This window comes from Eptatretus burgeri, chromosome 2 (assembly GCF_056783735.1).
Source record: "Eptatretus burgeri isolate ZD-2024b chromosome 2, Ebu_testis_v1, whole genome shotgun sequence".
In the NCBI taxonomy this organism is placed as follows: domain Eukaryota; kingdom Metazoa; phylum Chordata; class Myxini; order Myxiniformes; family Myxinidae; genus Eptatretus; species Eptatretus burgeri.
The window spans coordinates 68,124,427-68,149,428 of NC_140962.1; the positions used below are offsets into that span (position 1 = coordinate 68,124,427).

General features: G+C 45.2%; 1 protein-coding gene across 9 annotated transcripts in view; it reads right to left on the reverse strand.

Moving 5' to 3' along the window:
• Positions 1-25,002, reverse strand: part of LOC147032229 (indian hedgehog protein-like) — a 183,276-nt gene that overhangs the window by 80,946 nt on the left and 77,328 nt on the right. The window contains exons 1-2 of one of the 9 annotated variants that reach the window (XM_085869633.1): positions 11,890-13,865; positions 11,363-11,520 (exon numbers count right to left, since the gene is read on the reverse strand). The exons of 6 other annotated variants lie outside the window; for them this stretch is intronic. In XM_085869633.1, coding sequence (XP_085725759.1) covers positions 11,363-11,407 — 45 coding nt within the window. In that variant the 5' untranslated portion in view covers positions 11,408-11,520; positions 11,890-13,865. Of the gene's footprint in view, positions 1-11,362; positions 11,521-11,889; positions 13,866-25,002 lie in introns of those variants that run through there. 2 more of the 9 variants (XM_085869637.1, XM_085869635.1) reach the window with 2 other exon arrangements.

Genomic DNA, 25,002 nt, shown 5'->3' on the forward strand with positions numbered 1-25,002 from the left:
TGAAGCTGTTGATATGGTGAAAAAAGTATTGAAACGATAATTAAAAACACATTAAGTGAAATGAAAACTTTTAAGTTTTATATGGGAGAAAAATTGAATGTGGTAAAACAAAACGATGAAACTACTCCCGATATGAGGACAACCCCTCACTTTATCTCATCATTTCAAGATTTTGTAAGATGTGATGTTTACGATGAACTCTAGAGACAAGAACAAGATGTTGATAATACTGTAGTAGGTAGTGGATTTAGTATTACAAAAATAATCTTTTGAGATATACACATCTTAAAATTAGATCCTCTTCAAGCTTCTTATATTGATTTACCAAAAGAGATGAAACTTAAGAAAGCGTTTGTTAATATTCAAAACAAAGTTAATATAATATTTTCGCCTTCATTGCATCCATCAAGAATTGTGTTAAATCGCATCTCTGACCTAAAACTTTTAAAAACCACAGTTTGCCATGGATGCTCGCTTTCCATCAACCATTCTTTTTTTCCAACTTCAGTGCCAACTCACCCCCCTCACCCCTCACTCTCACTCTCAAAGCAACCATCCCACTCTTCTCCCTCCAAGCCTCCCTCTCACCTCTCTCAAAAACCCCCCCTCACCTTTCTGCCACCTTTCATCCCCCTCACTCTTCCTTCTCAAAGTTGCCCCCCTTCTCATCCACCAACCTGCCTCCCTACACTGCCCTCTCACCTCCATCTCTTCACTCCACCTCCTCAAATCCTCAACTGCCTTCTTCCTTGTCTCTTGTCCCCCCTCTCCCCCAGCACCACAGAGCCTTGTCTCCTCATTCGGCCCCCCCCCCTCGCTGTTCCGCAATACCCCACACTCCTTCAGCAACCCTCCTTACCTGCCCCCTCGTCCCTTGTCCTACCCTCCCCTCCCCTCCACCTCCTGCACCCAAAGCCTCCTCCCCTTCCTCTTCATTAAAAGTGTGGACCTCAAATATCCGGGGCCTTCGCTCAAACCTTTCAGATCTTTCCATACAGGTTGCCACTGACAAACCAGACATTATCTGCCTAACAGAAACTTTCCTCTCCCAAGACGTGTCTGACTCCCAAGTATCTCTCCCTGGCTACTCCCTCTTACGGTATGACAGACCTGATCCTCGTCCTGGTGGAGGTGTTGCTCTCTTCATCAAAGACTCTATTCCTCACTCTCCATGCACTGCTCTCACTCCCCCACACCCCCAGGAATACCTCTGGCTTCGGCTTCCCCTCCACTCCCACCTCATGTTTATATGTGTACTGTACCGTCCACCGAACAGTGATGACTCCATCTACACCTCACTATCCGAAAACGTGGACCATCTTCTATCTTCTCATCCAAACTCTCTCTTCCTCTTATGTGGTGACTTCAATTGTCATCACGCCAGTTGGCTCGGTGTGGGTACCTCTCTCACCTGCCATGGCACCTCAGCAAAAGCTTTCTGCGACTCATTGGGACTGACTCAATCAGTCAACTTCCCGACCCGGATCTCAACCAATGGTACTCCATCTCTTCTGGATCTGATTTTGACAAATTTCCCTGACAATATCTGCTGCTCTTCCTTCGCTCCAATTGGTTCTTCTGACCACGTCCTTGTCAAAGTGGACATCTCTCTGGCTGTTATCAGAGAACCACCTCACCGCCGTCGAGTCTGGCATTTCACTCAAGCCGACTGGCAGGGTCTCCGAGCAGCCATCAAACTGACAGACTGGTCTCCTATCACAACTTTCTCAAACATCAACTCATCCTGGGAATTCTTTCAAAGAAACTTGCTCTCCCTCATGCACAGATTTATCCCCTCTCGTGTTCAGTTGTCTTACCCTTCCTCCCGCCCTTGGTTTACTGAAGCTTGTGGCGAGGCAGTTGTCCTGAAACAACTTGTCTTTGCCTCATGGAAAGCAAACCCAACTGAGGGCAATCTCAGTTCTTTCCACAAAGCTCGGAACAAGTGTGTATCTACCCTCAGGAGGAGCCAGAAAAGAACATCTTTCTCATCTCAAGTCTGAACTCTCAAACCTCTCTCCCTCCTCAAAATCCTGGTGGCATTTAATCAAATCTGTTTCTGGTGTATGTTCCCCCTCCATCCCCTGCCTTACCTCAAATGGCCGCACTGCTGATTCCACACGTGATAAAGCTGAATGTCTAAACTCGGTGTTTGCAGCTAAATCTTGTGTCCTAAACCCATCACTATCTCTACCCAGTTTACCTAGTCGCACCCAACTGTCCCTGGACTCTGTATCCTTTTCTCCTGACAAGGTGGAGAGCTTGCTTTCAAACCTCGAGTCAGATTCTGCAACCGGTCCAGACGGCATCAGCCCACGTGTCCTCAAAGCCTGCTCTTCTGCTCTTGCTCACCCTCTCTCTGTTCTATTCACCCTCTCATTTGCCCAAGGTCATCTGCCATCTGCTTGGAAATCTGCTAACATCACTGCCCTGCATAAAAAAGGTGCAAAAACAGATCCCTATAACTACAGACCAATCAGCCTTCTCCCAATCATCAGCAAGGTGATGGAATCCATCATCGCCTCAGATATGAAATCCTTCCTCTTCTCCAATGGCTTGATTTCCAATCATCAATTTGGTTTCAGACCAGGTCACTCTACCCTGGATATGCTGCTTCTGCTCTCCCATCAATGGATGGAGGTCCTCAATGCCAGACAGGAAATCCGAGCCGTATCCCTGGACATATCACGTGCTTTTGACACAGTCTGGCACCCTGCCCTACTCACCAAACTCTCTTCCCATGGTATTCAAGGCCATCTCCACTCATGGCTCGCAGACTTCCTCTCCTGTCGCAGTCAACGTGTGGCCCTAAATGGAGTTCTTTCATCCCCTCTTCCTGTGCAGGCTGGAGTTCCTCAAGGTAGCGTTCTGGGCCCTGTTCTTTTTCTGATTTTCATCAATGATCTCTCGGACTCTCTGGAAAATCCTCTATTTCTCTTTGCCGACGACTCCACCCTCTGCCGTACCATCTGTCATCCCTCAGACCGGCAAGCAGCAGCTTCTTCACTCACTGCAGATCTGGATAAAATCACAAACTTGTCCAACACGTGGAACATGTCTTTCAATCCAGACAAATCTCACACTCTCACTATGTCTCTTCGAAAGGACCGTTTACAAAACCCCCCCATCCACTTTCTCAACAATCCTCTGGAAGAAGTCTTTTCTTTCAAGCTTCTGGGTCTCACTATCTGCCATGACCTTTCCTGGGAAAGTCACATTTCCAACCTCGCCTCAAAAGCCAGTCGCCGACTGGGAATCCTCCGTCGTGCTAAGTCCTTCCTCGGCCCTCTTAAGCTCCTGACCACTTACAAAGCTTTTGTCCGTAGCCTGATGGAGTACTGCTCTCCCCTCTGGGCTGGTGCTCCTGCCTCCCACCTTTCTCGGCTTCACGCTGTCGAAACCAGGGCATTTAAGATCATCGGCATCTCCCACAATGAAGCTGAGTCTTTGGGCCTCTCACTCAATCACCGCAGGTTGGTCGGTGGTCTTTCTGTCTTCTACCGACTCCTCTCCAGCCTTGCCCCCCCTGCTCTCTCTGCGATTTGTCCCCACCACATTTCCACAGGGCGCTCAAGGAACGCCAACAACCCCTTCTGGTAAAACTACCAAAATCACGAATCACTGCTCATCTTCACTCTTTCATTCCTCTTTTTTCCCGCCTTTGGAATAAACTTCCTCACTCTATTCTTTCCTATTCTTCCCTCCAGGCTTTCAAAACAGCTGTTCACCACCACCTCTTATCTTCCCCCATCCAAATCCTCGATCTTTTCTACCCCCGATAATCCACCCAAGCCCACTTCCTTCATTTCTCCTGCTTTCCTTCCTGAAAGTCCCTGAAATGTCCATCTTCTCTTCGCCATGTTCCCCGTCCCATCCCCATCCCTCTCCCTTCCACAGTTCACCTAATGTGTCTGTTCCCCACTGTTTTGTCCCTTCCACTCCCGCCCCTCTTGTCTCATGCCTCCTTGCTGTGAGTTGTGTGTTAGTTCTCATACGAGCCTCGACCAAGGTATACAAAAAAAAAAAAAAAGACAATAAATATTTTCTTTGGCTGTTCTTGCTCACTTTCATCTTCCACAATGGAATCCTGAAAGGGTTGAACATTATAAGAAATACGAAAATACATTAAATGCTAAAGATTTAACGTTTCCAATGTCATTGAGAGATATTCCTAAATTTGAGAAAATGAATAATCTCTCTGTTAATGTACTGTATATGGATTATTTGGATACAAACAAAATTCAGACCTTCTCTACTTTACTTCAAAGGAAAAAAATCACATTATGCTTTCATGAAAAATTCTCAACATTAACCAAATTACAACTATATAAGAGAAAATGTAAAACGTATCCTTGCAAGAGATGTCTCAACTCCTTTCACACAAAAGAACGATTAAATCAACATTAGAAATATTGCAGTAATCATAAATCAACTGAAATCAATTTACCAAAAGCAGGTTCAAACATATCATTCAAAGATTTTCACAAATCTATAAAACATCCGTTTGTGATATATGCTGATTTTGAAAGTATCCTTGAAAAGATAGATACTGTTTCTCCAAATCCAAATAAATATCAAAAACATACTCCTTGTGGTTTCTGTTATATCAAATCATCTGTTGGTGATGAACACAAAAAGTTAGAACTTTATAGAGGGGAAGATGCCTCAGAGGAGTTTGTAAGATGATTGGAAAAAGACTGTATACGATTAAGAGAAATAATGGTTAAAACCTATAAACCAATGCCATTAACAAAGGGAGAGAAAAAGGAATTTAGAGCGAACAGTATCTGTCATATTTGTGAGGAGAAAATTGAGGGAGAGGTCAAGGTTAGGGATCACTGTCATCTTACTGGTAAATATAGAGGTCCAGCTCATTCCCGTTATAATCTTAATTACAAGCTTCCAAACTTTATTCCTATCTTTCTTCACAACAACATTCACTAAGACACACATCTATTTCTAAATGAACTTTCAAAGACATCTGGAGATATTTCTGCCATTCCTTACACAGATCAAAAATACATCTCATTCACAAAAAAAATTCATACATCCCCCAGAACCCATATCAGATTTTTTTGACACATACAAGTTTATGCCAAGTCCATTATCTAACTTAGTATCAAATATTAAAAACTTACCGAATCTTAAATCACAAAACTCAAATCAAGAAGAGATTGATCTCTTATAACAAAAGGGAATATATCCATATGACTATATGGATTCGTTTGAGAAGTTTAAAGAAACACAACTTCCTTCAAGGGAAAGTTTCTATGGAAAGTTAAATAAAACTCATATTTCCAATTGAGATTATACACAAGCTATAAAGGTTTGGGAGAAGTTTAATATAAAGAATCTTGGAGAATATCATGATTTGTATCTTAAAGATGATGTATTGTTATTGGCAGTGTTTGAAACTTTTAGAACAGTCTGTCATAATAAAAATTCTTATGGATTCGACCCCGTTCACTACTACACCGCCCCGGGTTTGGCTTGGAGTGCTATGTTAAAAATGACAAAACAAAATTTGGAATTAATCAGTGATATCGATATGCTTTTAATGATAGAGAAGGCTAAAAGAGGAGGAATATCACAAGTATGTTCCAAGAGATATGTTAAAGCAAATAACAAATATCTTCCTGATTATAATAACAATGAGGACAACTCTGACCTGATGTATTATGATGCTAACAATTTGTATGGGTGGGCTATGTCTCAATCTTTACCTAATGGAAAACATAAATGGGTTAAAGAAAAACATTATGAAAAAGTTTTCCTTGACATTGTTATCTCCTCTCAAAAAGAATTGGATGAAGCTGAAGTTGGATATTATTTTGAGGTTGATTTAAAATATCCAGAAGAACTTCATTACAAACATAAAGACCGACCTTATGCCCCTGATAAAGAAAGTCAAAGAAAAGAATGGTTAAGCGATTACCAACAGTAATTTAATGTAAAAGGTAAATCTACAAAAAAACTACTTACTACATTAAATGATAAAGAAAGTTATGTTTTGCATCAAAGAAACTTGAGACAATATTTATCTGCTGGGTTGAAAGTGAGAAAAATTCATCAAATTTTGAAATTTAAACAAAGTCATTGGTTAAAGAAGAAAATTGATTTTAATACAAAAAGGAGAACAGAAGCAAAAACAGATTTTGAGAAGAACTTTTATAAATGAATGAATAATGCTGTATTTGAAAAGACTATGGAAAATGTTAGGAATCGACAAAACATAAGACTTACTACATCTTGGAAACAGGCTTCAAAGTTAATTAATAGACCAAGTTTTGAATGAGCGGAGGTGTTTTCTGAGAACTTTTGTGCTATTCATTTGAAAAAAAAGAGTATTGAAATGGACAAACCTATTTATATAGGAACATCAATTCTTGACTTATCAAAGTCGTTAATGTATGACTATTACTATAATAATTTAAAATCAAAGTGTAAGGATAATTTGTCATTGTTATATATGGATACAGATAGTTTTATATTAGAAATTAAGACAAGTGATGTATATGAGGGTATGATTGATAATATTGATATATATGATATAAGTAATTATAAGTCTGATAGTATGTTGTTTTCAATAAAGAATAAAAAGGTTATTGGTATGTTAAAAGGAGGAGTTGGGTGGAAAAGTCATGAGTGGATTTGTGGGTTTGAGATCAAAGTCTTATGCTTTTACGTATATTGATAATAATAACTTTGAAAGATGTGATCAGAAGCTAAAGGGAATAAAGGAAAATATAATCAAGGAAACAATAAACTTTAAACATTATTACAACTGTTTAACCTTAAAGAAGGAAGAGTACAGAAAAATGAATACAATAAGAAGTTATAAACATAAATTATATGCAGAAGAGATAAATAAGAAAGCATTTGGAGCTTTTGATGATAAAAGATATATTTTAGAGAATGGAATCAATTGTCTCCCTTATGGTTATAAGTATATGTGTTAAGATATTGGGTTGGGGATTTTAACAGGCTACCGCCGTCTATTTACTGATTTATAAATGATAGAACAAAGCAATAACTAAACCAAAGAGTGGAGATGTAATCAGCCTTGGTATTTAAATGGGAAACAAAGAATATGAGAAATATCAAATAAGTCTTATTGAAGAAATAACTGGGGTAAAAGTAGATAAAACCAATAAGCAGATAAATTTAATTACAAATAAGTTGGAGAATGTCAAGAAAAAAATTAATATCCTTGAATGGACTGAAGACTTTGATGGTTATCAATTGATCAATGGAAAAACAATTTACTGCAATCTCAAAATGATACGTGGCTCAGGAGGTGGTCAAACAAGAGCATTGATATGAGTTTATCATTTCATTTCTGCTCAACAAAGACATTTAAACCAAGAACTAAATTCCAAAATATTCTTTGTGAATATACTCGATGGTGATGAATGTAAAAGGAAAATGAAGTTATTACCTAAAGTAGAACATGAACAAATATTCATGGGATCACTCTTTGAATGGAATGAAAAATATGAAAGGAAAAAAGTGTTTTAATCAGTAAGTCTCAGTTTAACATTTGCTCAATAGGGCATGTAGTGTCCGAGGTGCAGTGATTTGTTAGGGTGAGTGATTTGTTAGAATTTGTTAGAGATCAGTCTCCTATTTTGACCTTTTGGGGCTTGAGACAGTCTCAATTTAACATTTGCTTGTAATGGGAGAGGGAGGAAATCAGTCTCCTGTTTTGAGCTTTTGAGGCTTGATTCAGAGAGTTTTTCATTTGTATGGATGATTTAGAAACCCCATTTAGCTTTTGGGGCTTGATTCAGAGAGTTTTTCATTTGTATAGATGACTTAGAAACCCCATTTATCCTCTACTTTTAGGGTATAATTGGTAATTTAAAATTAACCTGGAAGACCTGGAACAATTAAATCAGTCTCGTAAGGAAGAATATTATCCACTTGGTGCCGAGAATGAGTTCTGTGGAAGTACGATTAGCAAACAAATAAAATAATTTCATAAAGGTAAAATCAGTAATGGTTTTGCCATAGTTTATATCATGAAAATCCAAAGAGCAGGATTATAGATAATAAGGAAATACAAAGTGATTTAACTATGGGAAGATGGGGAGGTATTTCGTGTCATTATATTAATCTGTCATATATTTCTCATACATAAATGACAGCAAGAAGGCTTCAAGAAAATTATCATTTCTGTGTCCAAGCATACCTTCAAGAAAAGGATATTCGGTATTTTAATAAATATGTTCTTCAACATAAGAATGAGGTATTTTCAATAAAAGATTGGCTTTATACTGATGTTAATAAACCAACAACTTTGGATTTAATTAGAATGTTAAATAATGAAAAAAAATTAAAGTTAAGAAAACGCAAGGCTCTTTTGGAAATTCAGAAGAAATTTTATTGGTTTCCTGTTGTAAAAAAATACATTTTGGATACAAGAATAACATGAAATCCTGATGAATATATGTATGATATTCTATGGGGTGAAAATGATTTAACGATAGTAAGGGACGTGGAAGGAGTTGAAGAAACTGAGACAAAGGAGGAGAAGGAGAAGAGAGAGAAGGAGGAAAAGGAGAAGAGAGAGAAGGAGGAGAGGGAGAAGAGAGAGAAGGAGGAGAGGGAGAAGAGAGAGAAGGAGGCAAGGGAGAAGAGAGAGAAGGAGGCAAGGGAGAAGAGAGAGAAGGAGGCAAGGGAGAAGAGAGAGAAGGAGGCAAGGGAGAAGAAAGAGAAGGAGGCAAGGGAGAAGAGAGAGAAGGAGGCAAGGCAAAAGAAAGAGAAGGAGGCAAGGGAGAAGAGAGAGAAGGAGGAGAGGGAGAAGAGAGAGAAGTAGGCAAAGGAGAAGAGAGAGAGAGAGAGAGAGAGAGAGAGAGAGAGAGAGAGAGAGAGAGAGAGAGAGAGAGAGAGAGAGAGAGAGAGAGAGAGAGAGAGAGAGAGAGAGAGGAGAGGTCGAGGGAGGAAAGAGAGAGAATAAATAAATATAAAAATATGGAAACCAGTGAGATTAGAAAAAGATTGGAGGTATTACAGAAAATAAATAAATCTCAAAGCACCGAGGACGAAAACAAAGAATTGACACGTCTATGAGAAATATTTGCGTCAAGACTATTAACATCGTTTTCCTTGGTGTGATTGACTTTCATTAAAGTTTTACATTTTTTTCTTAAATAAATGGAGAAGAGAGTGAAGACATTTCTAAGGATTCTTTATGTTTTAAAAATTAAGATTCAAATGTGCATGTTGGAAACTAAAAAGGTTTTCGCACTCTGTCGGAATTTTTCTTATAAATAAATGAGTTATTGTCTCAAATGTTAAAAGAAAACTAATACTAAAAAATCTCATATTTTAAAAGTAAAAATGACAGGGTTATACAATAAGGTACATGCGTGGCTCTAAAAAGAGTAAATTCATCTCCAAACACAAACGTGGGGGAAATATGCAAAAGTTTTTCTCAGGAAGTAAATTTACAACTACTGGAATACCAGGGGAATTACATCGACCAGGGTATTCTTTCTGTGGTACGGGAACAAACTTGAATAAAAGATTAGATGAGGCTGATGATCTTAAACCGTGGAGCAAACCTATCAATAGGTTTGCTGAAGTGTGCATGAGTCACGATATTGATTATGGGAATAGCACAACGTTGGAAGAAAAACATGAAGCCGACAGAGAAATGTTGTATAATTTGTCTCTGATACAAAATCCAACCTTGAGAGAAAAAGTTGATAGGTTCATCATGAAGAAGATGATCAGTGCTAAATTTAAACTTGGGCTTGGAAATTCAAAAAACTTATAGGCTCTAATGATGTCATTAAGACTGAAGAGCAATTAGCTGATGAATTACAGAAACCAATAATCACAAAGTTTCATAGAAAGAAGGTTTATTCCAAGGAAGTTGATTATATCTGGTCCGCTGATTTAATTGAACTCAATAATGATAAGGGGTACAAGTATGCTTTAACCGTTATTGATTTGAGGAATAGATATGCGTGGGTCGTCCCTGTGAAAAACAAAACCGGGAATACACTCATGTTAGCCTTCCAACAGATATTTAATAAAAGTAAGCGAAAACCTAAAAAAAATTATGGACTGATGAGGGTACAGATTTCTACAACAAAACATTTATGAATTTTCTTAAAAATAACATTATATTATACAGCACCTTTAATGAAGGAAAAGCGGTTGTTATTGAGTGATTCAATCGCACTATAAAAGAGAGGCTATGTAAAATATTCACCCAACTCGGTTCTCAACAATGGTTATCTTTAATTCAGGATATTGTTGAAAAGTATAATGATACGATTCACACCTCAACGAATACCAAACCATCAGAAACATTTACAAAATTAGAATATGAAAAAGAGATTAATGTCAGAAAGCCTAAGTTCAAAGTTGGTGATATAGTAAGAATATATAGGTGGAAATCTCATTTTGAAAATGGTTGGACAAAGCGATGGACAAATGAACTTTTGAAAATTGTTGATGTAATAGATACAGTTCCTTGGACTTAGAAGGTATATGATTTAGAAGGGGAAGAGATTTTAGGTTCATTTTATTCACAGGAATTACAAAAGACAAAGATAAATTGAAAAAGATTTTTTGGGGGACTCCACCCCCTTTTAACTCCGCCCCTTTTGACCCCGCCCACTCATGCCCCACCCACATAAACCACACCCACGCAAACCCCACCCACATAAGCCACATCCACACAAGCCCAATCCACACAAGCCCCACCCACGCAAACCCCAGCCACATCATCCACATACACACAAGCCCAACTCACAAAAGCCACATCCACACAAGCCCCACCCACTCAAACCCAACCCACATAAGGCACATCCACATTCATCATATCCACATAATTAATGATTCGTTAATTAGTTCCCCACATACATGTTTCTTTAATTTAAAAAAAATTGCTCCACCCACATAAACCACATCCTCACAAGCTCCACCCATCCACACAAGCCCAACCCCACCTGTGCGCCCCCACCTTTGACCCACCACCCCCCTCATCCCACCCCCACCCTTCCCCACACACACACGGGGAGGGGAGGGGGTGTGATGAGGGGGGTGGTGGGTCATTGGGGGAGCGCACCTACCCCCCTCCCCCTCCTTTGTTCTTTTTATAATTAAGCATTAAATAATTGAAAGCAAAGCAAATATAATTCATCAAGATTGAAAATATTAAACATTTTTCATTGAGTAAATATTCAGTTGCGAGAATGAACGATCTTTCCCAGCAGTCTGCATCAGATGTCTTGTGATTTTGAAACTCAATCAACATATTCTGTTCAAAACAAAGAGTGAACAACAATTAGGGTATATAATGATGATGATATTATGATATTAATAAAATAATAAATATAAAATTTACCTCCAGAAGATCGATTTTTTTTGTCCATTTCATCCAGATGAGCATTTAAACTGGAACAAGTTTGAAATGAATCATCACCCCGTGGAATTTCAACATCTTCCCATTCAAGGTTGAGAAATTCATTCGCTTCACCACCCAAGTATGATTCAGTTTTAATGCTGAAAATAAAAAGCAAGTAGTCAAAACATTACCACCAAGTTGTGGTATTGCTTTTAAATTAATTACCACCATGTCAAATAAAAGGTTGTGCATAAGAACAAAAAAGGCAGACGGAGACAGAGACAGATAGAGAGAGACAGAGACAAACAGAGAGACAGAAAGACAGAGACAGATAGAGATAAACAGAGAGAGACAGAGAGAGATAGATAGAGAAACAGAAAGACAGCGACAGATAGCGAGAGACAGATAGAGAGACAGAAAGACAGAGACAGACAGACACACACACACACAAATACACACACACACACACACACACACACACACACACACACGGAGACAGAGACAGAGACAGAGTGATAATTCCTCACCTTGAACTCGGGATCAAAGGACGTGAGAGAATTCCTTTCCAGTCAACAATAATATCATTCACTTCTTTTCGAAACAAATAAATGTCTTCAAGAAAGTCGTCCATTTTTATCCATTTATCATGATATTCAAATAACTCATTTTCAACATCAGTTATTAACGATATTCTTATTGGGGACAACCTGTTGGAAAAAAGACGTACAATAATTATTGGTTTTATAGTGATTTAATTCTATTTTAACCAACAAATAATGAATTGGGTTGAGATCTCACCTGTCATCTTGTGAAAACGATTGATCTGCAAGGTTGTAGTAAGAATCCGAACGCTCCATTTTCGTAATAAAACACGAACGGCACACAAGTTGCTTATTTAAACCAACTTGATGACGTAATGGAAGATTTCACATCAATGGTTTTTTCAGGGTGTGTCCCACATCGGAAATGGCCAGAATTTTTTGGCATGGTTCGGGCGAGACGTTCTCAAGCAGTCTGACACCTTTTAACACGAAAATGAAACATCTTACTTTGAATGATTTTTCTAAAATCTACGTTTAAAATCTGTTTTTAGATAAACTTTGTTCTGTTAGTGTTCTGATGATTTAAAATACTAGTACGTGCCCATACGTGCGTGCCCATACGTGCGTGCTCATACGTGCGTGCCCGTACGTGCGTTGCCGTACGTGAAAAAAAAGAAGAAAAAAAAAGAACAATTGTGACGTTATCGTGACGTCATAGCACCATGCCCTGTCATTGGTTTAGTAAATAAATGGCCATAACTTGGGAAGCACTTCTCCGATTAATATCAAATCTTGAAAAGGCACATACTCAGGTCTCTAGCAATATACCTGGCAAGTTTCAATTAGATCGGACCAGTGGTTGTCGAGAAACAGCGGTCACACACACACACACACACGCACGCACGCACGCACACACACTGCTGGAATTATAGATAACCACAAGAGACATGGACACAGAATACTTCCTCATTTTCACAGCACAAACTGCAAACACTTAAAACAAAACTTCCCCATTTTACAAAACCGAATGAGGGATTTACATTTTACAAAACCGAATGAGGTATTAAGTGAATAAAGGTGATGAATGTAATAGAAACAAGTCTGGAGATGGCGATGGTTCACGAGCAATGTACACGGTTCGCCTTTTTTATTTTTTGGCCTTCGAAGGGAGACGACGGGCAAACTGGCGGGAATTGGGAAAAACGTAAATGATGAAAGTTGTAGTACTCGAAGACCATTACTTGCATACCAACTTTCATTCGAAACAGTTGAAAACCCGAGGAGCTCGATGCCCAGTTTATTGATTTCTTTGACATCTTCTAAGTCCGTGACCTTGTGATGAAAATGAAAAATCGAGCTCTGTGGGGCTATGCAGGTGCCATTGGGCTAACCAAATACCGAAACCCCTGCCAGATTCGACAAACCCCCTTGGAGAAGATGTAACTTGAAATCGGCTACCCCCTAAAAACACATGTTTTTTGGGCGTGGCTCCACCCAGAATGGGCGCAGCATGCCCATTCTCAGGAAAACACAACTAGATCATGATATAAACCTCCCACCCAAATTTTATCAGGATCGGATCAAAACCCACGGAGCTATGCTCGGGACAGACAGACAGACACACACCCATAATGAATATAGTGGTCACTTACTGACTCGTGAGCCAAAATGAATTTATTCCCGAAAGTAGAACATGGACAAATATTCATTGGCTCGCTCTTTGAGTGGAATGAAAATATGAAGGGAAAGAAGTGCTTTAATCAGTAAGTCTCAATTTTACATTTGCTTGTATGGGAGGAAAGGGGATAAATTAGTCTCAATTTTACATTTGCTTGTATGGGAGGGAAGGGAATAGGTGGGGAGAAAATCAGACTCCTATTTTGGGCTTTTGAGGCTTGAGTCAGAGAGTTTTTCCCTTTTTCCCCATTCATTTGAATGGCTGCCTCAGAAGCCCCATTAATCCTCCACTTACCGTATTTTCACGACTATAAGGCGCATATAAACGTCTTAGATTTTTGTCAAAATGTGCGACGCGCCCTATAGTGCAGTGCGCCCTTTGTGTGTATAAAAGAACAGGTATGTGCGGTATGCAGAACATTGCTGTTTTAACAACCCCGAAAATGGCAAAGAGACACGCTTATGAAGCTCAGTTTAAACTGAAGGCGATCAGCTATGCGGAGGAACATGGGAATCGAGCCGCGGCGAGGAATTTCCAGATCAACGAGTCGATGGTTCGAAAGTGGAGGAAGCTGGAAAACGAGCTGCGACAGGTGAAGAAGACGCAGCTGAGTTTCCGTGGAAACAAGGCGAGGTGGCCAGAGTTGGAGGAAAGACTTGAGCAGTGGATCGTTGAGCAAAGAGCAAGTGGGAGGAGCGTTTCGACGGTCACGATCCGACTGAAGGCAGTATCGATAGCGGAGGAAATGAAAATCGAACATTTCCACGGAGGTCCGTCTTGGTGCTTTCGCTTCATGAAACGGTGCCATTTTTCCATCCGGACCAGGACTACGATAGCGCAGCAACGTCCGGCGGATTATCAAGAAATGATGGAAAACTTCCGCTCCTACTGCAGCAAGCACATCTGCGACAAACGGATCCAGCCGAGCCATCGGCGTGAACCGGCCGTTCAAAGTGAGGCTGCGAGCGGCGTGGGAGCGGTGGATGACCGAAGGAGAGCACAGCTTCACAAAGGGTGGAAGGCAGTGCCGGGCGAGTTACGCCACAGTTTGCCACTGGATTGTTGATGCCTGGGCTAACGTGTCTGCTGGCACTGTTGTCCGAGCTTTCGCTAAAGCCGGCATCATTTCGGAGGAGCCGCACGGTGCAGAAAGTGACTCTGACGGCGAGGAAGGTGGACCTGCTAGGTTGGGTTTAGCGCAGTTCGATTCCGAAACAGAGGATGAGGATTTCGATGGATTTGATTAAAGACTATTACCGGTATTTGATTGTTTTAGTATTTTTGTAACTAATACTTTAATAAAGCACAACCAAACTCAATTTTGCTCCCGATCTATTTTTAAATACGCACACTTGTGTGCTTGTGTGAGTGTGTTGTTGTACGGCGGACGTACGTAGTAGAGGATATTCATATAAAACCCGCGCCCTATCGTGAGGAGCGCCTTATGTGTGTGTCAAATACAGGAACGGCACACACAACTGAGACTGCGCCTTTTGGCACGGTGCGCCTTTTGGTCGTGAAAATACGGTATATGTATGTATGTATGTATGTATATATATATATATATATATATATATATATATATATATATATATATATATATATATGTATATATATATATATATATATATATATATATATATATATATATATATATATATATATACAGTAGACTAGGTGTAAGTCGGCAGCGTGTAACTCGCCACTTCGCCGAAGTCGGCAGCGTCAAAAAGTCCCGAATTTATCTCATGTTAAATCCCTTTGAATAAAGGGTCATCCCTCTGTAAGTCGTCATCTCTAAGTCGTCACTTCGTCTCAGTCGTCAGATGTTGTCCATTCCCACGTAATGGAAACCCAAGTAAACTACCACTCCTAACTCGTCACATGGAACTGCTGCCTCATGAGAATCCCGATTTCATGGAATCGTGATGCTCGCTCATTGGTGTACACTGCCAGTGATAGGATATTTATAACTACGTACACACGTTGATCGCACTGCAGGCAGGACAATGGCGACTAAGCGTAAGCTTACAACTAAAACCTACCAAGAAAAATACTACATTATCCAGTTTTGCGAGGCAAATCCACTGATGAAGAATACAGACAAAGCTGAGAAGTTGGACATCAAACGGCAGACATTGAACAATATCTTGAAGAATAAGGGCAAGATATTTGGACAAGTGGAGAAGATCGTGAGGCCGGTGGGAAGTGTGAAATGTGTGTCCTTTGAAGATGTCGATGACGCGCTCATCATCTGGTTTCGGCAAATGTCGGCTCAGCCAAATATTCGGTTTCGGCCGATTCAGCCGATTCGGCCGATACTGTCTTTCGGTGGAGGATTGCCCAGCCAACATCATGGAATACAATGACCGGTTTGAATCCTTTCTCATGCACCAGATGCCCAAGAGTTTGAGGCAGTCAAACATAATGGATTACTTCGCGAAGAAGTAAAGGATCGATCAAGCTGAGTGTTGAAGTCTGATCATGGTTTTATATTGGCTTGTTTTGTACATTACCGCACTCACTTACACATAGGCATTGAGTGGTAATCATCACCACGATGACTGTGTGTCATGTAATTTGTCACCATACCATCACCGATGGTATATGAGTTGTCTTACAGAGTTGTTCATTTTCTTTACTTTTGATAAACTCATTCATGAATTCCATCTTTGCTTGATCACTTTCCAACTCACCAACTCACCCCCACCTATGCCCCGAGGATTGTGTTTTCCTTTTGGTACAATAGCCGGTTCTCACACATATGTGTCCAGGCCACGTGCGACTTCATCCTTCACCCCACAGTCATCATAAATGTTCGCATACGCGTAAGTCGTCACATTTCTAAGTCGTCACTTTTTTCTCGGTCCCGATGGTGACGACTTACGCCTTGTCTACTGTATATATATATATATATATATATATATATATATATATATATATATATATATATATATATATATATATATATATAGATATATATATATATATATATATATAAATATATGCATACATACATATATATAAATATATATATACATATATACATAAATATATGCATACATACATATTGTTGCGGTATTCGCGCCCGCCGGCGTGCTGACAGCCACGTAACTCGAATCGCGGCACGTCGCCCACCGGACGGACAATCCAGTCGTGACCCTCTCGGACTAACGCCGGGAACCAGTCACGGGTGGACCTTTCGGTCTCACCGCGATCGAGCCAATCAGCCCCCGCGTGGGATAGGGTTGCTCGCCAAATTCGACCTACCTAAGTACCCACGCGGAGGGTAGACCGGGCGATCGCACCTCGCCGCAGGTCGACTTCGGACACGGGCCACTTAAGCGACCCGTTCCGTACTATCAGAATAACCGAGCGGTGTTATCGTCGACCTCGACGGTTCGATTAATTATCGGGCGTATTCAGCCCACTACCAACCCTTTACGTGAAGCAAGATGAGGATTCAATGGAGGAAAAGACGAAGCGAAGCGGGAAACAGTTCAACACAAAGCACATTTATTCGCGACGAACGGAAAGCACACATTCAATTCCACCAAAAGCACACAGAAAAGACACAATGCAATTTACACAAAAAGCAAATGTAAAAGCGAAAACACAATGCAGAGCTAATACCGACTACCGAGCACACGGCAACACTTATACAATTCTACTTCACAGACGGCGCCGACAACACATACCCAAAACCAAGGAAAGAATACCCTCAAGGATGAGGCGGGCCTGAGGCCGAGACCGGGTCGCGCCTACCCGTCTGGTGATGAGACGCGGAGCGGCGATGGCGCCTCAACTCCACGGGCCTCGCGGACAGTGTCTGGTAGGGGGTGGGAAAGGGGCCCCCTTGGTCGCACTATCTCAGCGCGGGGGGAAACAGGAGGGGGTTGCTGATGCTCGGGGTATAGAGGATTTTTATTATCCCGCGACGAGCGTCTCCACCTCGGCCAGGTCGCGCTGTCGGCCTCCCTGGGGTGCAGCTCCCGACGCGAGCACCCCCTCGTCTGGTGTCGCTGCCTTTCCACAGCTCCGTCCCCTCCGTTCCGACTCCAACGCACACGACGACCAGCTCCTTCCTGCCAACTCCACCGCCCGCGAAGTCTTGACTCTCTGTTTCCGACTCTCCCACTCTCCTACTCTCCGCCTCTGGACTCTCCTACTCTCCGCCTCTGGACTCTACTACTCTCCGCCTCTGGACTGACGAACACGGTCCTTTTATCAGCCCCGTAGCTTCGCCCTCTCCTCTTTGACCCCCTCCCTTCGACCTTTCACCTCGCTCCCCATTGGCCCGAGAAAAAGTGGGCGTGAAGGCTTTTTGATCCATAAATTTGCATATATCGATCGCCCTGGGGGCGGGGCCAATTCGCCCCTCGCTCACCGATTGGACGGCAAAAAGTGGGCGTGTGTCGTTTTTGATCCGTTTTTGAAGCACAAAATCCGTGATTTTGTACACGCTGTTCGGCGCGCGCCCTGCACGAGTCCAACACCGGTACCCACAGCGGGGCAAGAACGGTGGCGATGCGACGGTTGCGAGGTGTGACGGGAAGGTCGTGGCGGTTGTGGTGAAGCGGCGTTGTGGTTGGTGGTTGATGTTGTGGTTGTGGTGGTAATCATGGCAGTTGGTCCAAAATAAAGATAGCAAAAGAAAAACGGCTATCCTGAAGAGTCGCAGCATGCATAAATGACATGTATTCCCACTAGACAACGGGTTTGGGCCTAACTACACATGTACTTACCGAGATACCTCACCTAAGGGACCTGAATGGTGGTTTGCGAATTTGGTAACCACAACACTACCCCCTCCCCTTTTTACAGACTCGTCCCGAGTCGTCAAATTTTCGTGTGCCATCATGTGTAGTTTTCCCCTAGTACATTTTACCTACGGATCCCTGAGTGCGACATTCATGGTATTCGTGTCCCCAAAATAAATAACCTGAGGGCTGCGTAACTACCTAAACAAACTCACTCACACGGACGACTTAAATAAAATTGCCGGCGCTAAGACATACATGCCGGGGGGCGCACTCATATTTACAGTACATCTTAACCTTAACTTACAAATTTTACACTAAACCATGGCCCAGGATCATTGAACTCTGCAAAAGAAAAGCAGTTAGCAGGGAGCCAGGCTGCCCGCATGCAGTCTCTGGCTCAAAACAATGCAGGTGACAGGGAACGTGGCTGGCTGCTCACACGCAGTCCAAGGCCTTCCCTTTTGAACTGAACACAGTGAACCACAACGGTGCATGGGCTGCACAAACGCAGTCTCCGTGCCAGCTCAAGTGGCACACGCAATGAGCACAACGAATGGATGCATGAATGGATGGACGCAAAACACGGTGCACGGGCCGCCACTGCAGGCCCGTGTTGTAGCTGCCAACAGGGCAGTTCTTGCAGCTTGCAAACTGTTGCCTTGCGGATCCTGGCGCACATGGAAATGAACAGGGGGGGGGGCAAAGCAAAAATTGAACGGGGCTGGTGAACGTGGGCAGTGGGCATGGCATGGCAAAGGTGCAGGCAACACAGCCCGCAGAAGAAGGCCGCTGCAGGCAAACACAAGGCCGGCACAGGCCTTGAAGTACCACAGCTGCAGATGATCCACAAAAGAAGGCCGGCACAGGCCTTGAAGTACCAGAGCTGCAGATGATCCGGCCGGCACAGGCCTTGCAGCAACACAACAGCTGCCGACGATCCAGCCGGCACAGGCATTGAAGCAAAACACGGCCAGCCGATGGCACAGGCCTTGCAGCAAAACAACAGCTGCCGATGAAGTTGGCCAGCCTTTGCCGTTCAGTGGAGGTTGGTGGAGGGAGTGCGGTGGTGCTGGCCACTTGGAAGGCGGGCTCGGACCTACCTACCTGTCTCCCTCCCAACCTATCGCCTTTGCCTGTCACTGTACATACCCACTCCCTTAATTTGTCAAACCCCAATTTAGCCCCAACTTAATTTTTTTCTGTTGTTTTTATTTTTACTCCCCCACTATAAATCGTCCCCTAACCCCCTTTATCGTCCTTGTTCGGCTAACCTATCCTGTCACCTAGCCTACTCCCAACCCCTACGTTCCCTTCCCGGAGGGGAACAAGGGAGAGCTAACGTCCTGTGTCGAGGCCCAACGAAGCCTCAGAATGGCCTCCCCAGAGTTCGGCGATCTATAACCAAAGTGGGTCCAGCGGCCCACAACGACAGCGAGGGGATGGATGGTGCGGAGGGGTACACTTCCTAATCTACCCTATCCATTTAACTGTTAAACTACCCCGGGGCTTTCAACAAGCGCCTCTCGCTTAAAGTATTGGTTCTAACAACCCAGATTCCCGTCGCCTGTGTTGGTGTCCTCACAATTTCGGGCCTCGCCCCCCAATTTTCTCTCCATGCCCTCACACGGTCTCCTGGCTGGGACACGTGGCTCCCTTTGGCAGGCACGACCCTCTGCCGATTCTCCCGCTATGGCACCCCCGGGCACTACACTGCCTCCGAGCCTACCAGCTCCCTAACACCGGGGAGTGCCCCCCATGGCACCTCCCCTGAAACGCACACGTGGCAGGCTGGCTTCCCGGGCCCCTTTCCGAGGGTCACCCGTGCCCACAACACTGCCCACGCGGCTAATGGCGCCCCGGGCCCCCGCACCAAGCAGGCGCACCCGTGCCCACTACGCTATCCCGGCCCCCCATGGGCCCTTGGCCTACCGCGGCCGACTAGCCTGGTGCCCGGGGTACCCACTCAGCGATACTCACCTTTCGCAGCCACGCTCCCAAGCCCGTCAACAGGGCTCCTGCACCCCTCCAAATGGGTTTCGAGCCTACTTTCCCACCAACAACAAAACGACCTCCATTTTTCAATTTGACTAACCCAGCTAACTCACTTTACACTGACCCCGGGGTCCCTTGGGCGGGAGTCACTCCTCCCCCCAATCACTCATCGCACCATGCATTCCCCATTCGCTCCATACACACAGACCCGCTGGCCTCACTCACTCAACAAGCACATGCTTCCACTTCACTCACCAACTCTTCAACACACACACCACTGAACTCTGCCATCCTCCTAACTACATCCCCTAACTAACTCGTGCTCCCACGTCGTCCCTTAAACTACAGCACGTTCCTTTTAACACTACGTAGCTAAACTACATCCCCTCTACACATTCACTGTCAGTCACTGTCTCCAAATCATCTCATTTTATTTCCCAACCTAAAGCTCACTAAATCCCTCTAACTAATCCATTCCACGGGCCCCATGAGGACTTACCCCTGCCCCATGGAGCCGGTCTAGCTAAGCTAACCCTTCCCCCTAACTAGTTTTCATCCTGTGCCCAGGTAAGGGGGTCTTCCACCCCTTGCCCAGGAATCCTGTGCACCCGAAAGTGAGGCTTGTTTTTTCCTATTTTTTTTTTCTTTACATGCGCAGCACCAGCGCGGCAACTCAGAGCTCGCGCACTTTGCACCTGCCCGTGACGTCATGCAGCTGCACGTGTACCTCGTCCCTCCTTGGACGGTACCATCCGGCCGGGATACCCCTCCTGCCGGATTCCAACCACACGTGCAGCCATGACGTCACCGTGCGCATAAAAAAAAAACACAAGCCCCACGTCTCGAGGGGTTCCCCACGCGAACGCATGTGCTTTGCCCGTTGGAGCTTAACACACACGATCGCGTGGAGAACCCGTCCGGTCCAAATCCATTTACCTGCCTAAACTTTGTCCGTCCGCGGGATCGGCAAATCCACCGCGTGCGTTTCCGGACCGGGACTTCACTCTCGCAAGCGAGCACGTGGCGGTCTCGTGCGTTGCACAGCACGAACCGCGTGCTCACTGCTGGGCGAACCCGGCACGGTCCCCGAAACAACTACAGCCGCTACTCGGCTTTCTCTCCTCTGTCGCCGTCTCCGTCTCCATTCCACACACGCATACCTGCGTGTTACGACGCACACAGTCCACTCCATTAAACTCACACCGGGAGACGCGGCTGCGTGCTCCCGCATGCCAACCGACATCTCCCTCACATACCGCTCTCTCACACACACGGTCTCCCTTGCACACAGCGACCTTGCACACGGCCGTTCACTCACGCGTGCGGGGGCACTCACCCGCGGTGCCTCACTCATACTGGCCGTTTCATCCACACACACGGCCTCACTCACACACGGTGCCTCATCCACACACGGCGCCTCACCCACACACGCGGGGGCACTAACCCGCGGTGCCTCACTCATACAGGCCGTTTCACTCACACCCACGGCCTCTTCCACACACGGTGCCTCATCCACACACGGCGTGCTGGGAAGCACGTACTCTGGCTCCATCGCCACCACACCACTCACACACGGGGTCGCTTCCACACACGGGGACGCACTCACACCTTGCACCACACACACAGGGACAACCACACTGGGGATTCGAGTCCCCACAAGGGTCTCCGGGGCCTCTATACCCCCCAAGCTCTCCGTGCACCCGTCCACAGCACCCGTCCCCTCAACCTCGCAAAACACGACCGAACTCACCTGGTCGTGACTCGCCTCAAGGGGGCAGACTCCCTCCCCTCGTTCCTGGAGGAGGTCATCCAGCTGCTCGCACCGGGTCCCAACACGCTCCGCGAGCTCACCCCCATTGTCCTCCACTACCTCCGTGTGTGTGTGCGCGTCACTTATCCCGTCTTCATCGTGTTTATTGGTCTCTGCTTCTTTCTGGCGTCTTTCCCTTATCTTTATGTAGGTCAACCTTGCTTTCTCTTTAAGTCGCTCCCGTCCTTCCCTGTTTTTCACTCCTTGCTCTTTCACGATCTCCGCGTACCTCATCCTTGCTTTCCGTATTAATTGTTCTTTTCTCTCCCTCGCAATTACTTTCACCTCGTCTCTTGTCTCCCGAATTACTTTTTCCTTACCCGCCTCCACCGCGGGCCTGTCAGCCGTTGCACTCCCTTCCAGCTCGTTCGTTCCGACACGTGGAGTCGCCATTTTAAGTTCCCTGCTCACGGCCTTCATGCCCGCCTGCAGGCATCGGCCCATGTTCTGCGTCTCACCCCGTAGTTCTTTCATTTCTTTTTTTATTTGCTGTGTATTCGCATCCATCGTCGTTTTCACTTCATTTGTATTTGTATCCATCTTTTCATCCATTTTTTGTGTATTCGCATCCATCTTTTCGTTCATGCCTTTCATTTCGTTTTTCATATTCGCATCCATTTTTTCGATCATTGCCGCCAGCATGGCGCATAGCTGGGCCATGTCGGATGCACTCAGCTGAGCCGTTTCGGCAAGGGTTGGGGAAGGGTTTTGGTGGAGAGGGGGGGGAGGTGTCATACACTGCGGCCGCTGCCGCACCCATTTCGGGCTCTGGGTTCAGTTGGGCGAGTCCGTGTTCCTGCACAATCAACATTTCCTGCTCGGGGATTCCATCCTGGACCATGGATTCTACATTACGACACATATACATTTCTAATACCACCGGCTCCCGCTCGCCTTGAGATGCCATCTTGCTTCTCGTGAAGGGTTAATTTGCTCGCTCGTAATTTGGAGGGAATCGGGGGTCGCCCCTCTCACCCCTGGACCGATTCCCGTGAATTTAGCTGGAGACAGGAGAGCCCGTTTTCCTGTTCTCCGATACCAGTGCCGTGAGGAGGGCGATGGATTTGTATCGCACGACCTGACACCAGTGTTGCGGTATTCGCGCCCGCCGGCGTGCTGACGGCCACGTAACTCGAATCGCGGCACGTCGCCCACCGGACGGACAATCCAGTCGTGACCCTCTCGGACTAACGCCGGGAACCAGTCACGGGTGGACCTTTCGGTCTCACCGCGATCGAGCCAATCAGCCCCCGCGTGGGATAGGGTTGCTCGCCAAATTCGACCTACCTAAGTACCCACGCGGAGGGTAGACCGGGCGATCGCACCTCGCCGCAGGTCGACTTCGGACACGGGCCACTTAAGCGACCCGTTCCGTACTATCAGAATAACCGAGCGGTGTTATCGTCGACCTCGACGGTTCGATTAATTATCGGGCGTATTCAGCCCACTACCAACCCTTTACGTGAAGCAAGATGAGGATTCAATGGAGGAAAAGACGAAGCGAAGCGGGAGAACAGTTCAACAATAAAGCACATTTATTCTCGGCACACGGGAAGCACACAAATACAATTCCACCAAATGCACACAAAAAAGAAAACACACTTCCATTTACACAAAAAGCAAATATAAAAGCGAAAACAATGCAGAGCTAATACCGACTACCGAGCACACGGCAACACTTATACAATTCTACTTCACAGACGGCGCCGACAACACATACCCAAAACCAAGGAAAGAATACCCTCAAGGATGAGGCGGGCCTGAGGCCGAGACCGGGTCGCGCCTACCCGTCTGGTGATGAGACGCGGAGTGGCGATGGCGCCTCAACTCCGCGGGCCTCGCGGACAGTGTCTGGTAGGGGGTGGGAAAGGGGCCCCCTTGGTCGCACTATCTCAGCGCGGGGGGAAACAGGAGGGGGTTGCTGATGCTCGGGGTATAGAGGATTTTTATTATCCCGCGACGAGCGTCTCCACCTCGGCCAGGTCGCGCTGTCGGCCTCCCTGGGGTGCAGCTCCCAACGCGAGCACCCCCTCGTCTGGTGTCGCTGCCTTTCCACAGCTCCGTCCCCTCCGTTCCGACTCCAACGCACACGACGACCAGCTCCTTCCTGCCAACTCCACCGCCCGCGAAGTCTTGACTCTCTGTTTCCGACTCTCCCACTCTCCTACTCTCCTACTCTCCTACTCTCCTACTCTCCGCCTCTGGACTCTCCTACTCTCCGCCTCTGGACTCTCCTACTCTCCGCCTCTGGACTCTCCTACTCTCCGCCTCTGGACTCTCCTACTCTCCGCCTCTGGACTCTCCTACTCTCCGCCTCTGGACTCTCCTACTCTCCGCCTCTGGACTCTCCTACTCTCCGCCTCTGGACTCTACTACTCTCCGCCTCTGGACTGACGAACACGGTCCTTTTATCAGCCCCGTAGCTTCGCCCTCTCCTCTTTGACCCCCTCCCTTCGACCTTTCACCTCGCTCCCCATTGGCCCGAGAAAAAGTGGGCGTGAAGGCTTTTTGATCCATAAATTTGCATATATCGATCGCCCTGGGGGCGGGGCCAATTCGCCCCTCGCTCACCGATTGGACGGCAAAAAGTGGGCGTGTGTCGTTTTTGATCCGTTTTTGAAGCACAAAATCCGTGATTTTGTACACGCTGTTCGGCGCGCGCCCTGCACGAGTCCAACACCGGTACCCACAGCGGGGCAAGAACGGTGGCGATGCGACGGTTGCGAGGTGTGACGGGAAGGTCGTGGCGGTTGTGGTGAAGCGGCGTTGTGGTTGGTGGTTGATGTTGTGGTTGTGGTGGTAATCATGGCGGTTGGTCCAAAATCAAGATAGCAAAAGAAAAACGGCTATCCTGA